The sequence below is a fragment of the Pseudophryne corroboree genome, chromosome 11 (assembly GCF_028390025.1).
Source record: "Pseudophryne corroboree isolate aPseCor3 chromosome 11, aPseCor3.hap2, whole genome shotgun sequence".
Lineage (NCBI taxonomy): Eukaryota > Metazoa > Chordata > Amphibia > Anura > Myobatrachidae > Pseudophryne > Pseudophryne corroboree.
Window position 1 is genome coordinate 174616499 of NC_086454.1, and position 14851 is coordinate 174631349.

At 38.7% G+C, this 14851-nt stretch overlaps 1 protein-coding gene across 2 annotated transcripts; it reads right to left on the bottom strand.

The window, feature by feature from the left end:
- Positions 1-5241: 5241 nt before the first annotated feature.
- NPAS4 (neuronal PAS domain protein 4) lies at positions 5242-11942 on the bottom strand. Of its 2 annotated transcripts, XM_063945095.1 has the most exons (8): positions 11601-11942; positions 10922-11073; positions 10469-10571; positions 9875-10127; positions 9647-9756; positions 9168-9303; positions 7772-8994; positions 5243-7474 (listed from the first exon to the last, which is right to left on the bottom strand). In XM_063945095.1, exons 1-8 carry the CDS (start codon positions 11773-11775, stop codon positions 7449-7451), a joined length of 2178 nt encoding a protein of 725 aa, XP_063801165.1. In that variant the 5' UTR covers positions 11776-11942; the 3' UTR covers positions 5243-7448. The 2 variants fall into 2 exon arrangements, with proteins under 2 accessions (XP_063801164.1, XP_063801165.1); XM_063945094.1 differs by having other exon boundaries at positions 5242-8994.
- Between the last annotated feature and the right edge of the window lie 2909 nt (positions 11943-14851).

Here is a 14851-nt window from a genome sequence, read left to right on the forward strand (position 1 = left end):
AGGTACTGCTCCAGGTCGATAGACCCACAGGCAGTGGCGGTGGACGCACTGGTAACTCCGTGTGTGTTCCACTCAGTGTATGTGTTCCCTCCACTTCCACTCATCCCAAGAATTCTCAAACTAATAAAATGAACAAGAGTTCAGGCGATCCTCATTGCTCCGGACTGGCGAAGGAGTGCTCGGTACACGGATCTTCTGGAGTTACTCCTGGAGGATCCGAGGCCTCTTCCTCTTCACGAGGACCTTCTTCAACAAGGGCCGTTCGCCTATCAAGACGGCATGGAGGTTGAACGCCAGATCTTAGCTCGGAAGGGCATTCCGAGCAAGGTCATTCCTACCCTAATTCAGCCTAGGAAGGGAGTTACGTCTAAACATCACCAACATTGTTCGTCCTTTATGATCTCAACAAGGTTGGGTGTCCTGCTTCTAAGCAGATGATTTCTCGTTGGATCAGGTTTACTATCCAGCATGCATATTCTATGGCAGGCTTGCCGTGTCCAAAATCTGTTAAGGCCCACTCTACTCGTAAAGTGGGTTCTTCCTGGGTGGTTGCCCGGGGTGTCTCGGCTTTACAGCTTTGCCGAGCAGCTATTTGGTCTGGGTCGAACACGTTTGCTAAGTTCTACAAGTTTGATACTTTGGCCTCTGAGGACCTGACGTTTGGTCAATCAGTTCTGCAGGAACCTCAGCACTCTCCCTCCCGTACTGGGAGCTTTGGTACATCCCCATGGTACTAAATGGACCCCAGCATCCTCTAGGACGTAAGAGAAAATAGGATTTTAATTACCTACCGGAAAATCCTTTTCTCGTAGTCCGCAGAGGATGCTGGGCGCCCGCCCAGTGCTTCGTATTCCTGCTTTGTTACTTGGTTCAGTATTGGTGTTTCAGCTGTTGCTGAATTGTTCCAAGTTGGTTAGCTTGGCTTTCCTTTTGTTGTATGTGTAAGCTGGTGTGAATCTCACCACTATCTGTGTATTTCCTTCTCTCGAAGTATGTCCGTCTCCTTGGGCACAGTTTCTAGACTGAGTCTGGTAGGAGGGGCATAGAGGGAGGAGCTAGCCAACACCATTAAGCTCTTAAATGCCAGTGGCTCCCAAAGGACCCATCTATACCCCTATGGTACTAAATGGACCCCAGCATCCTCTACGGACTACAAGAAAAGGATTTACCGGTAGGTAATTAAATCCTATTTACCTGACTATCACCAAATGCTGTTACATAGTTTGCAGTATGGGCACAAGTAAGCTGTGTCTCTGACATGTGTTTGGCGCAAACTAAACACATACTATACTGTTGCATCTGACGCTTTGCATATGAAGCTTAATATGTTTTTTTTTTTCATGTGCAACTTTTTCATTTTCCACAAACTCTCCCCCACCACCTTGAAACAATGAGACAGGGGCACTTTGCGACCAAACATCGCTCATTATTTTTATTTTGCCACAGGATTGGCAGCAATATTAACTTTTTTTCTATGAAATTTGTGTAATCAAACATTGCAACGACACCTTGCAAAGAATTTAATGATTCTCTGTAAATCAATTGCACTTTGCTTTATTGTGGACTACCTGCATGGGCACTTAATACATGCAACAAAATAACTACTATTATCCCTCCTAGTTTTCAAGTGTGATTAGGAAATAGTGACTTTCTTGTTATCTTGGAAAATCTAAACGCATGAAAGATTATCATGGCAACTACCAGTAATTGACAGAAGGTCCTGTAAGTAAGTGATACACAGAATGGTCCAGTCAGTGTATGGGTCAATCACTTGTAAGGAGAGGAGTTAATCTAAACCAAAAAAGCAAAGCAAATTTGCCCAGCACACTGCAGTGGGCTAATGAAAGAATCTTGAATCCTACAGGATAATAAAATGCAGAGATATGTTACATCCATTTGCAAATATATGGTAAACCACCAGCCATGGCAAGGCATCTCTGCTTTGGTGATCCCACACTAGTAATAGCACCACTTTGGGTCACATATTGACATATTTCTAATTTGAGAGCAAAGTCACCTGGAGACATCCTAGGATCATCGATTATGGCACTATAGGGGATTAGCATACCCTGCAACTGATCTCTGCCTCTCAGAACACTGATACCAGAATGGAAGTTGCTTAATCAATTTATTGGCCCATCACAGGTGCATGTAAGGGAGGGTTCATCTAGACACTGTAAGTTAGTATTATTACTAGTTTAGCAGCAACAATAGTATAAATAATGTTGCCTAACATACTGTATATAGGGGTCGATTCAACTAACCGCAAATATTGTCCATGGAACCGACTTGTTACATTACTGCATACTTCGTAGGTTGTTTTCATCAAATGCGTCCAAGTTGTGCAATTCAATTGTAGAGGTCTTTTTGTGACACCCATGGTAATATCATGAGATAATTCTATAGTGCATGATCTGGGAAAGTGCATGAAAAAGTGAGGAAATCACCCTGAACCCCCGATAAGTGGCATATAAGATTTGACAACAGTAATGGCTATTAGCGTAAAAAAAAAAAAAAAGCATTTTAGGTTCTTAAAAGGTGAAAAATGGCTGAATTTTACCTTTTCTTTATTAACATTAAAAAATAAAAAGAAAGCAAGAGTTATTCACCAAAATAAAGCCTCTAGATTTTCTGGGGGTAAAGAAATATGTATGGAATGTGAATTTTAATTGTTTTTGCCATATTAAAAAAAAATCCCATCTATAAAACACCACAAAAATACATGCCCCATATAATTTCTTTGTTTCGTTTTTTACAGAATATCAACTGAAAAATGACATTGCATGATTTTGGTTGGGAGGGGTCTACCAGAGGTTCTGCACTGGGACCCAACATTTTTATCTCAACGATTTTTCCCTTCTGTTCATCTACTCAGGGGCTGAGAACTCTCATTTAAACCAGCGTTAACTTAAGGTAGCGATTCCCAAACTTTTTGGAATCACAGCGCCCTAGAGGATCACAATGTTTTTTACGGCACCCGAAGGCCAAAAGTTTATTTTGAGAAATTCAGAAACAAATATTAAATTAAGTAAAATGTGTTTATGTGTCTCAGGTTCAGTTATGTGGTAAGGGATAGGATTCACTTCTGTTTGTCCATATATTTTATGATTGGAAGCCACTGGTTTTGTCTATAACAATGACCGTAAATAATTTGAATTGGTCCTGGACCATCAACCCAGGGCACCCCTGCAAGTACCCCGAGGCACCCCAGGGTGTCTAGGCACACAGTTTAAGAACCGCTGGCTTAATGAGTATTTCTAATTGAATTGGAAAAAGTCACAGCTGCGGGTATTTGATTTGCATTTACTGGAACCTGTGGCGGATTCAATTAATGTCTCAGTGTAAGTTTTTTTTCATGTTTTGTTCTTTGTGCCATAGAAATTTAGTGAGGAACTCGTATAAATTTGTGCAGAACAAGTATAGGTAACCTATAAACCACAAACGTGCAATCTGCACCTTGTTGTAGTTTGCAACTGTTGTTGAGCTGAACTGTAAACCGAACTACACTACAGTAGTCTGATGCAGGGGCGTATCCACCCATTGGCCAGGATGGCACTCGATAGGGGCACCAGCCGAGCAGGGGGCGCCGTCCGACGGTGCCACCCTCGGCCAATGGATGGAATCCCTTAAGCTGTAGTGTCTGGCAATGCCTGCTGTGCCGAGCTTCCTGTGCACTGCCTGGGATGGAGGGCAGAGGATCGCTCAGCAGGTAGGAGTTGGCGCCGGTGTCGGTCACCGCAATGCACTACAGGGAAGAAACTGAAAATAAACTACAACTCCAGTTGTAGGTTTTTTTTCAGTTTCTTCACGTAGTTTGGTGTGGTGCCGGACACCGGCGCCAGCTCCTGTCTGCAGAGCGATCCTCCGCCCTCCTTCCCAGGCAGCTCGGCACAACAGGTATTGCCAGATACTACGGCTCTCTGCTGGGATATTGTGGGGTAGGGACTAGGGTTATGTGCTGTGTGGGGAGTCTATGTATGTGCTGGGAGTGGGGGAGACTACTACTGTGTGCTAAGGGCGGACTACGGCTATGTTGTAGGAGGGGGATGGGTCTATGACTATATGACGGTGGGGGCATATCTGGCACTGTGGTGGGCTTATTTGGCACTGTGGGGGCATATGTGTATCTGGCACTGTGGGGGCATATCTGGTACCGTGATGGCATCTGTATCTGGCAATGTGAGGGGACATATCTGGCAACGTGGGGGAATATGTGTATCTGGCACTGTGGGGGCATATCTGGAACTGTGGGGGCATATCTAGCACCATGTGGGCATATCTGACACTCTGGGGTCATGTGTGTATCTGGCACTGTGGGGGCATATGTGTGTCTGGCACTGCAGTATTAGGGTCATATGTGTATCACACCCCCACTTTCACTTGCATGTGGCCACACCCATTTTTTTAGCGTGCGTGCACCAAAGCCGTACCACTAACATTTTATTTCTACTTGCACCACTGGGTAGTGCGCTGCACTGCACTTCTTTGCACTACTATTTGATTATACTACCTGGCCTTGGGTGGCATTGCGTCCTCAGCCAGGCCAGGCACTGCTGATGTCTCCTCAGTGTTATAAGAATTACTGTGTGAGCATAATGTGTAAAGGGAACTGCTACTGTGTGGGCATAATGTGTATAAGGGTTACTACTGTGTAGCATAATTTGATTTGGAGGAACTATTGTATGGTTATGCCCCTTTCCCACAAGATCATGTCCCTTTTTTGCACATGCGCCTTCCCTATTTCAAATATGGGGGGTGCCAGTCCCTTACTTTGCCAGGGGTGCTCGGACCCCTAGATACACCCCTGGTCTGATGTAAACTAAAAAAATGCAGGGTGCTGTTTGAACGCAGGGAAGAAGATTGAAGACTGGCTTACCTGCATGTACACTAGAACTTATTAATGTTTATATAGCGGCAATGCACTTAAAAGACAATGGGGTAAATTTACTAAGATGAGAGTTCTATTTAAGATGTGATGTTGCCCATAGCAACCAATCAGATTCTACTTCTCATTTATCTAGCACCTTCTAGAAGATAATACCTGGAATCTGATTGGTTGCTATGGGCAACATTCCATCTTAAATAGAACTCCCATCTTAGTAAATTTACTCCAATGTATCCTAATTCAATAAAGAAGCTCTGTCAGCCTTAGAATGAAGCACACAGCACATCATTTTTCATTCAGTTGTCTCTTTATAATATCAATATAATATCAATAAAAAAACACACACTTTGTAAAAGACCAGGACTTTACATCACCAGCCCAACACAAATTTGTTTGTCATACACATTAGAAAAATTATACTTATAAATATGTATATTTATAAATGTACATTTTATTTCTTTTTTTTTTTTCTTCTTTTTTTTTTCACCATTTCTCTCAAGCTTTTGAAAAACAGCAGTTCAGGAAAAAATATCCTTATACTTAAATCGTAGCAAAATCCTACGTCATCTTTTATGGCACTCCACAGCACCATAATTTTGATATATATGTATATTTTTTTCTATGCTTATTACAAGCATTATTACCACTTTTTTTCTATGTAGTTTTACCTTAAATACTACACCATCTTTAAAGGTGCAATTATCACTTTATATATATATATATATATATATATATATATATATATATATACACACACACACGCACATACACTTTAGAATCAAAAAGGCACAGTTTAGCTGTGTACCAGTACTTTAAAACATATCCAGTGAGCCATATTTTCATGGCAATATAATAAATTCTGATTACTATTTGGCATATTTTGCAGCAAATATGTCTGAGAAGCTTTAGAATTAATATTAAAAAACTGGAAAGCAGCAATGCTATGCACAATGCATATACATTTAAGGTACATACTGCAATTATTTGTGCATTTCCCCCCCCCAACATAACAGAATAAGATTAGCAATATTGCCCGATACTCGTAGCCTTTGTTAGTCTCATGAAATATCTGTTTGGGATTAATGTAACCCCAGTCTGTACTGCACTCCGGGAAATAGATGTTTGATATTTTGTAGAACTACCTCTTGTTATATTTAACATGTAAATATTTTGAAGTCCAACAAAATTTTAAATAACAAGAAGATTAAAGGTTGATTTGTCCTTTTAACTTATAGTAGAATAAGGGTATTGGGATGAACTTAAAACTTATGCTGGGTAGTAATTAATGTTATTAGTCCAAAGTGACAATTAGCAACTATGGTAAAATAAGGGCACAGATATATAATTCAAATATGAATGTGATCCTAATAACCTATAAAAACAGAATTGTGTATTTGCAATTTTTTTGAATTAAATGTCCATTCCTAGGATTTTTTTTTTTTACTTTTTCAAGTCATTTTGACACATCTGGCCAATAAAATAAATAATTTGTAAAGAAATTACCTTCTATCTCATGTATTATTGAACATGAAAATACTAATACAAAGTGACAGGTCCATGTACATTTTTCTACTAAGCCGTTATTAGACATGTTGCATTTGATTTAAATTGCATAATCATTTTTTTGGGGGCAAATACCAAATAAATATTTATTTTACATACCCCTTCTCAAATAATGTTAAATACCTGGCTGTTTATAATATGGTGTGTTATAACTCATTGCAACCAGATATATGAGGTTAACGGTCTTGGATGCTAAGACTAATTGATTGCTATGGGTTACAACAAATTATTCTTGCATTATTTTATTCAAATTATTATAACCAATGCTAAATGCTGCTATTAATGCAATTTGGTTCAGCGCATGATACTAGGCCCTAGGGGAAGTAATGCTCTGTAAGAAATTAGGAGCAATTCTTTTTCGGTGCACATGGAAATTTAACCTTTAAATTGTTTTCAATTCAGGAAACATATAAATACTATATATCAAGTTTTAGTTTCACTACGAGTGAATACATTTTTTTGTTATGTAAGACTACTTACAACTTCCTTACACAATAGACACCTTTTTTCTCTTTCTGTTCAATTCTGCAAACCCTTTTTTTGTATAAATAGACATGTTGTACAAAACTTTCAAAACAATGGCCCATCACATTTTTACATTTAAACAAATGTTTTCTGTTTGGATAATTTTTTTTAAATGTTTAAAGTTTTATGGAGTACAGTGTTTAACTGTTTTTTTATTTGATTGTTTCACACATCCTGGTTACAGAATGTTAACTATTTAAGATGGGCCATTGCTTTTCACTATTATTTTCAAATGAAAACAAAAGAGAACTCTTGTATCATGTAAACGTGCACAAAATCCAGATAAAAGAGAGTAGAGGAATGAAAGAGAAAAAGGGAACGAAACAGTTTTGCGATGAATGGGACAGTTGAACGACGCAGAAAGTCGTTCTTTTTTCCCATTTTGTGCGTCTTGTTTTGTTCTTAATAAGGCAGGAAAAATCTGCTCAGAATATGACAATATGCCATACATATCGAAGTAAGTCACAGACTTATTTCAAAACGAAGGTTTTCCACTTCCATCTGCAGAAAGAGAATAAAAGAGAAAATTAGTACGTTTGCTACATTAGCACTTTAGACCTAAGCAGCAATAATTTTTAAGTTTCCTGGTTTTCACATATCCTTCAACCTCAATATAAATTGGCAAGATGTTTTAAGATTAACATTGTAACCAAATAATATTGTTGTGACCATAATTTAGCATTAACTATTTAACACTTGTACATGATTGTGCATCTGATAGTCTAATTTTAGGACTTGTTTCATGTTTTTCATAATGATCTAACATGTAACCTGACATAGCTCTTATTAATTGCTCACCTTGATGGAAGCCGTCTTGCAGCTGAAACTGGAGTTGATACAACTCATCATTAAACCGGTCACATTGAATCTCTGAGGCACCTGCCTCAAGGTCTGTTTTGTAGGACATCAGTTCCTCTAAAAAGTTACATTCTTCTGGCGACAGATCAGTCGTCACATTCGAAGTTATAGATGGAGATACGGAGAGGTCCCCTCCTACTTCATCTTCTTCCATGGGGCTGCAGGGAGACCCCGTGGCTGCAAAAGGTGGAGAATCAGGGAAGTCTTTGAAAAGGCTGCAAACCGGATGGCTGCCGGTGGGGATAGATTGCTCTTGACATGCCAAGAACAGAGAAAGGTCAATGCTCTTCCAGGATCGAGGAAAATTAAGACTAATATCTGTATCTTGAAGACTAGTAGGGAGGGAAACACTTCGGCATGCCAGTCCATGACCACTCAATGCCATGCTCTCAGAGCATGGGATATCTTTAGTAGCCACATTACTGAAGACATTGGCCAAAGAGCCAATCTGTTTAACCAAGAGATCTATCTCATTCTTCTCTTGTTCTGAATACCTGAAGATTGCTTGGTTGATGGGTGATGTTTCTGGGGTTACTAACCCATCAGGAAGCATTGGCAGATCAACAAAGAGAGGGCCAGGGATTTCTGGTACTGTCATCACTGTGCAGTCTCCTCCATCCCCAGGACTATCTGGAGTTGGGGGCAGCTTCTCATAGAGGGAGCTGCAATAAGAGTAATACAGTTCTGGGTTTAGGGTAGTAGAGTCCTTTTCAGAAGATGTCTGAGGAGCATTTTCTGGAGCCCCAAAGAGGAATGTACAGTTTTGGTGTGGAGTGTATGGAGGAGTGCAGGTGAAATCTTTGGGAGGTACTGTTCCAACCTGATCCCTGCTCAAGTTCTGATCATATGGTGCTGGTTGATAAAGTGAAAAGAGAGATTGGTTTTCTAATTGTCCCTCAGCAGCAACTGCATCTTCCATAAGTGGTGTAGTATTCTGGCACAAGATTGGGTCTTCTGGGCTGACAGACACAGGCTCTGAGAACTCAAAGGACTGGGTGATGCTTGTAGGTGTATTTGTGAGGGGAGTGAAGACTTGATCTGGGCTGGAAAGGTCTGCTGGGGAAAGTAGAGTCTCTTGGTATGAAGGAGGACCACCCACTGAAAATGTAAGCGGAGACTCTTCTGAAGTCAGCTGCTGTCTCAAACACCAGGCCTCAGCCTCACTGTGGATGGTAAACAAGCTATGTTTTAGATAACACTCATGAATTTGTATTGTTTTTATATGTTCATATGTAGCAAAATTATCAATAGAATGTGGCTAAGTAGACTAATCTATTTTACTTGCCATTAAACGGCATAATTGTTGTGTGTGTGTTTGTAAATATTAGTGCCTTACCTTATTATGTAGTTATATGAAGTAATTGGGGCTTCATTGTTTTCCAGTAACATGAGAGAATACACCCATATCCATTGTTGATCATTTCTCTGCAGACGTACAACCACTTCTGCTCTGCATTCAGTAGACTCGTTTACTGCAGAGAAAGAACAGGAAGTTAGGCATGAGAGGGTTGAGGATTACCTAGGATATTGTTTTTTCATTATTTCTGTCTCTTTGACTAGATTAAAATTCTCACTTTATCCCTCTATTTCCCTTAGCTTTTATATCCCTAATATAGTTCCATCCATCTCACTTTATTCATGTTTGTACATCTTCCTTCAATATTGTTCTTCTAATCCATCTGATTTAAATATATTTCTGCTAGTCTCTGTATCAATTTATTGTGTTCAATAACCTGACTCCTTTCATTTCATCTCATTCCCATACACTGAATACTTTCTTTGTACTGTTTTTCTTTATAATAGAAAATAACTTACGTAGTCTGTAATGCTGTGTGGAGAGTTGGGTGAGATCTTCAGGATGAATTAGGCTGTACCACGACTTGCCGACCAACTCATTCTTCTCGTAGCCCAAGTGCAAAATGGTACTACAAAGAAAATGTGAAAACATTATGATTATCATCTGTGAAGTGCATTTATCCCCTTTACATGATGTGGATGATAAAAAATTAGATACAATTGAGGTGTATATATATTTTTATTTACCTCTCTGCTGGTACATCAAGCACGGAAAGGTTCTTGGCATGACGACTCTCAAAAATGTCTGCTAGGAAATGGTTGTGGGTTATTCTTGGCTTTGGGTCAAGAGGAATGCAGAGGGCTGTGAAAACTGGATTAGATGACCAGTAGGTGCCAGATGGGGACTGCTGAAACATTCCTCTTATGAGGACGAGCTTGTTACCGGCACTCTGTCTCCTGGCTGTCTTTGAAGTATTGAATCTGCACCTGAACATTCTCTCTAAAAAGAAATGATAAATAGTATCACATGAATGCAAATGGACAGTAAGACCAGCAACATAATCTAAACAAGTATAAAACTGTTTATAAATGTTTATTATTCCCTTATAATTCAGACTATAAATACTCAAACTAAGAAATATTTATTAAGAGCTTATCTTCAAATAATACAGCTCCTATATAGGCAGCTATGAAGTGTAGAACATTCAGCTGTCTCTTAGAATCCCAGATACTTTATTAATCTTATAGGTTGCAGACCTGTCTGCTGATCTTATAGTTTGCCTACCCCAATTTTAGCAAATGCAAAAGGAAATAGAGAAAAATCTAAAATCAGACACTTACCACTTTCAAGAGAAGATGGGAGAGCCAGCTGATTTCTCATGACAAAATGATCAGACGGGTCAATGATGTCATAGATGCTATCTCCTTGGGCGACCAAATCAACCTGTTTTGAGTAAAGACAATGGAGATGATGCATGTTTCAGTGATCTAATTTCAAAGTGATTACAACAAATGCTGCACTCTGATTTATTTATATTCACTACGCACTATTGAAATCTTCTGAGTCAATACAAAATAATTGCATTCATCTACAGCTGTGTATTAGCGTAAATAATATAAAAATGTGGGAGATGAATATCAATATATATTTTTCTAAATAAAATCCTATTAAAGTAATAAAAATAAAGCAATAAAAATGTATTATCCTTTACTTTCTCCAGTGGGCTGTTTCTATGGTTATGTCAGATATAAAACGTCATAAAGTGTGATCTGAAACATCTAGAGTTGACTCACCATTGAATGTCCTAGATGATCAATCACATTTTCTGATACATATATCAGCTTCCCTTCACTTGTATAAGTTAGCAGAAATCCAGGAAGGTTGTGGACAAAATCTTGTAAGTCTTGGCTGGAAAGCAGACCTTCTAACTCATTTACCTGTTGATCTGTTGGATATATAGAAACAAGAAATTGTATTTAATATTAATGGATTTCCTGTATTCTGTCAACAACATATTATGTACTAGTGCTTTATGCAGTACATGCAGTGACTCCACTACTAAGAAGCTGTTTTCAGAACCTTGGAGAGCAACTGAGCAAATTATTCTGTGAATCAGCACCAAGGACAGCAACAACAAACTCAAAGACCACTACAGATCCCCAACATCAGATATAACAGAATGGAAGAGAGATTAGGTTGCACTCATATTAAATAGTGTGTGTCTGAATTGTGTAGTTATTGAGTTATAAATAGAAGCAACAAGTGCAGAAATGATTAGTAAATAAGAATAGCATACTTCAAATTTTCTTGAAATATAGACTGTTTAGATGTCATGTGCATATATTAAAAGTAAATCAATGCTGCACAATTTACTCAGAAATTAATGCCTAACGAATAATGACATTGCATTAGGTAGTAGATGGTATTAAAATCCTTGATGTCAAATATATTTTATTATCAGTAAGATCTTACCTCTTGAGAAGAAAACAGACTTTCTGGTATAAATACAAGCAAGTGACATGATGTGAAGGTAAGATAGCCGCACTTTGTCGCTTTCAGAGATAGGAAGGAGATCTTTCAAGTTTCGAATCTCTGCATTAATCTGATCCCTTCTGGCTTTTGAGGCGCCTTTGGTAGACCTGTACATTGTGGATGGGGTCTCTGGGGTGCTGAGTAAGAGTCAGTCCAGAGAGCCCCTTTCTTCTTTTCTCTTCTTGTCTTCCGTTTCGCTGGTTGTCTTCTCTTTCTGATTAATGTGGTATTCCTGCTCAGTTTTCCCGATGCCTGTCTCTAGATTCTGGTTTAAAAAACTGTAGCTCGTGGCTCTCTTTATATAGTAACTGAAGAGTGTGTGGGCAGGTGAGATGCATGGGGAGGGGGAAAAATGTGGAGTTTATCATCAATGGGTTGCATGGTTAGGGAACTGCCTTTCTCTGCTATAACAGGCAAGCGTCATCAACTCTTACAGATGACGCTGAGCCATGGGAGAGAAGAGAAAGGAGGGGGAAGAGTAACGGGAGGGGGAGCAGGACAGAGAGAGATTTCTGCAAAGAGCCAAATATCACATTCTGTACCCAATTTGGAAAGAATTGCAGGCAAGCCTGAAAATACTGCATTTTCCCAAATATTGCAGTTTAGATCTAGAACATATATCATTTTAGGACCTCCATCTCTTTCTCATGTATTTCTTTATTTACCCTAGGTCGATAGTATGTGTAAATACAGTAATAGTGATGATTAAATTAGAACATATAGCTAAATTTAATAGAGGATTAGTCAAAAAGAATACGCTAGTATTGACACAGACTGTAAATGTATGGCTGTGCTCTCAGCTGCAAACCTTAGAGATACATTGCAGATTATTTTGTATTTGGGAGTAAGAATGTGTTCTATTGGAATTTCAACTATTTGTCTTAAAATTAATATAGGTTTTAAAATCTTAACAAGCAGATTTGGGTAGTGGATTGTGTTGATTTATATGTGACGTGCCTATTAATAGAACTGCATAATGTTCTTTTTTTTTTAAGAATGATTGTTCCTCATTTAAATAACTGCCTTTGAGTTCCCTCTCATCATTCATCCCACGCGCTCCACATTTGCTTATAAAAAACACGGCATATTTTCGTAGGATATGATTAATTTAGCTTGTTTTCACCCCCTGCATTTTCTCCGTCAGCTGTAAATAGGTATCTGATCCTGATTTTCCTGTCTTTCTATATATTTATGTCTCCATCACCCTCTCTCTCTCCCTCTCCCTTTTATTGTTGAAAGGATAGTTAGATGTAGGTTGGAGTGACGCCACTGTGTTTTGTGAATGACGGCTGCTTTTTTGCATACTCTCTGTGTTTTCTCCATATTTGGTAAGGGCTTAGTATACAGCAAAGTTAACTGTATACTGCCTCAGCTTCCAGTTAGCTGTGTTCTGAAATGCTTCAAAGTGAAGCTATTTTTATACTCCACAGCTTTGGTGTGCATCCTGTTGATAAACAGTTCACAGCTTCAAGGTTCAAGCTTAAGATAAGAGACTCTTGATATGGGTTACTGCCATTGTGCTGTATAAACCCATTATGCCTTCTAGGGCTTTAGGGAATGTATGATATAAAGGATAAGAGAACCAAAGTAAATTAATATAGTCTATGATTTGCCTCAAATAATTAAATGAAGCTTAAGAATATGTTATTATACTATATTATTAGACTTTGCACCCATATTCATATCTTACCACCAATTTTACTAAAGTCCTCTTCTTGACCTACCACTCTTTCCACTTATGTCTTTAGTTACCCCGACCTCATAAGATTTCCTTAGACATTTCCTTCTTGATATTCTGGCACAAACCTTGCTTCTTAATGACTGCATGTATATTTAATAAAGTGTCACCTTGTCTGTACAAGTGCTAAGTCTAAAAGATAGAGTACCTTTAAGCATGTGCCATTTCAAGCCTGAGATTATTATTATTTTCCTTCAACATGGGTTGAACAGCACCTGGCACTATAATCAGTAAGATTAGTAGACATTTTATAAATTGTATTTAGGGATAATCAGGTGTAAAATTAAAGAATTTGAGGTTTACAAAACAGTTGCTAGAATCTATTGTTACATTATCGTCCAAGAAAAAGTAAATAATATTGTATATTTGTATACTAATATCTAGTGTGTTTCTGAGTTAAACAATATACCTTAGCCTGTATATATCTTTCAGGCTGTGGGTGATGTTGCTGACTTAGTGTGGATTTGCTCTGCTGCTAGTGATTGATTCAAGGTCAGAACAACTAGGCCAATGTGTGACTGGTCTTCACCAGCATATCCCACGAAGAAGCAATGAGCTCTGGGCCTAATTCAGAACTGATCGCAGCAGCAAAGTAGTTCTCAAATAGCCAAAACCATGTGCACTGCAGGTGGGGCAGATATAACATGTGCAGGGAGAGTTAGATTTGAGTGGGTTATTTTGTTTTTGTGCAGGGTAAATACTGGCTGCTTTATTTTTACACCGCAATTTAGATTTCAGTTTGAACACACCCCACCCAAATCTAACTCTCTCTGCACATGTTATATTTGCCCCACCTGCAGTGCACATGGTTTTGCCCATTAAAGAACAATTTTGCTGCTGCGACCAGGTCTGAATTAGGTTCTTTGCTTTATGACACCCATACATTGTGGTCTCTTGGATAACCACACTAGACAGAAGATGACATTACTATATGATGATGGGAAGAGACAGACACAGGTATAGTTGGGGGCCATACTGTTCTGCACAGGTTTTTGCTCAACAGCAGACATGAATGATCAGAAACAAGCTACAGTACTGTAGGTTAGTGATCAGAACAAAATTCAGGCAGCAGGCAAAAGGATGTTCAAACACACGTCAATCCACAGGTAATCATATAAATACTTTTTATAAATATATATCCATTGAAATGAAAGGTCATAACAATGGAGACGTGACAAGATTAGAGGCCATCATCCTTTTATTTGCTCAGCTATATCATGTTGTCTGTGGTAATAAATGGACTCTGTACTTTTCTAGCCATTTCTCTGTTCCCAGATCCACAGAAAGACTGACCATATACTTAACTCATTGTGTTAATTGTTTTGTTACTGGGGATATGGCAAAAAAAGGTAAATGTCTGTGTTTTACCAGTAATTGTGATACTTAGCCCAGGGATATGTTCAGTTTGCATGAGTTCAGCTAATGTCATGGACACAAGACCTCATGTTAATTG

What these genes read in the sequence shown, in the direction of transcription:
- NPAS4 (XM_063945094.1), bottom strand. Translation starts at nt 11,775, where the DNA reads ATGTACAGGTCTACCAAAGGCGCCTCAAAAGCCAGAAGGGATCAGATT. An exon ending in ATCATCTAGGACATTCAATG is followed by an intron (nt 10,572 to 10,921) that starts GTGAGTCAACTC and finishes TACTCAAAACAG; the next exon opens with GTTGATTTGGTCGCCCAAGG. An exon ending in TCATATAACTACATAATAAG is followed by an intron (nt 8,995 to 9,167) that starts GTAAGGCACTAA and finishes TACCATCCACAG; the next exon opens with TGAGGCTGAGGCCTGGTGTT.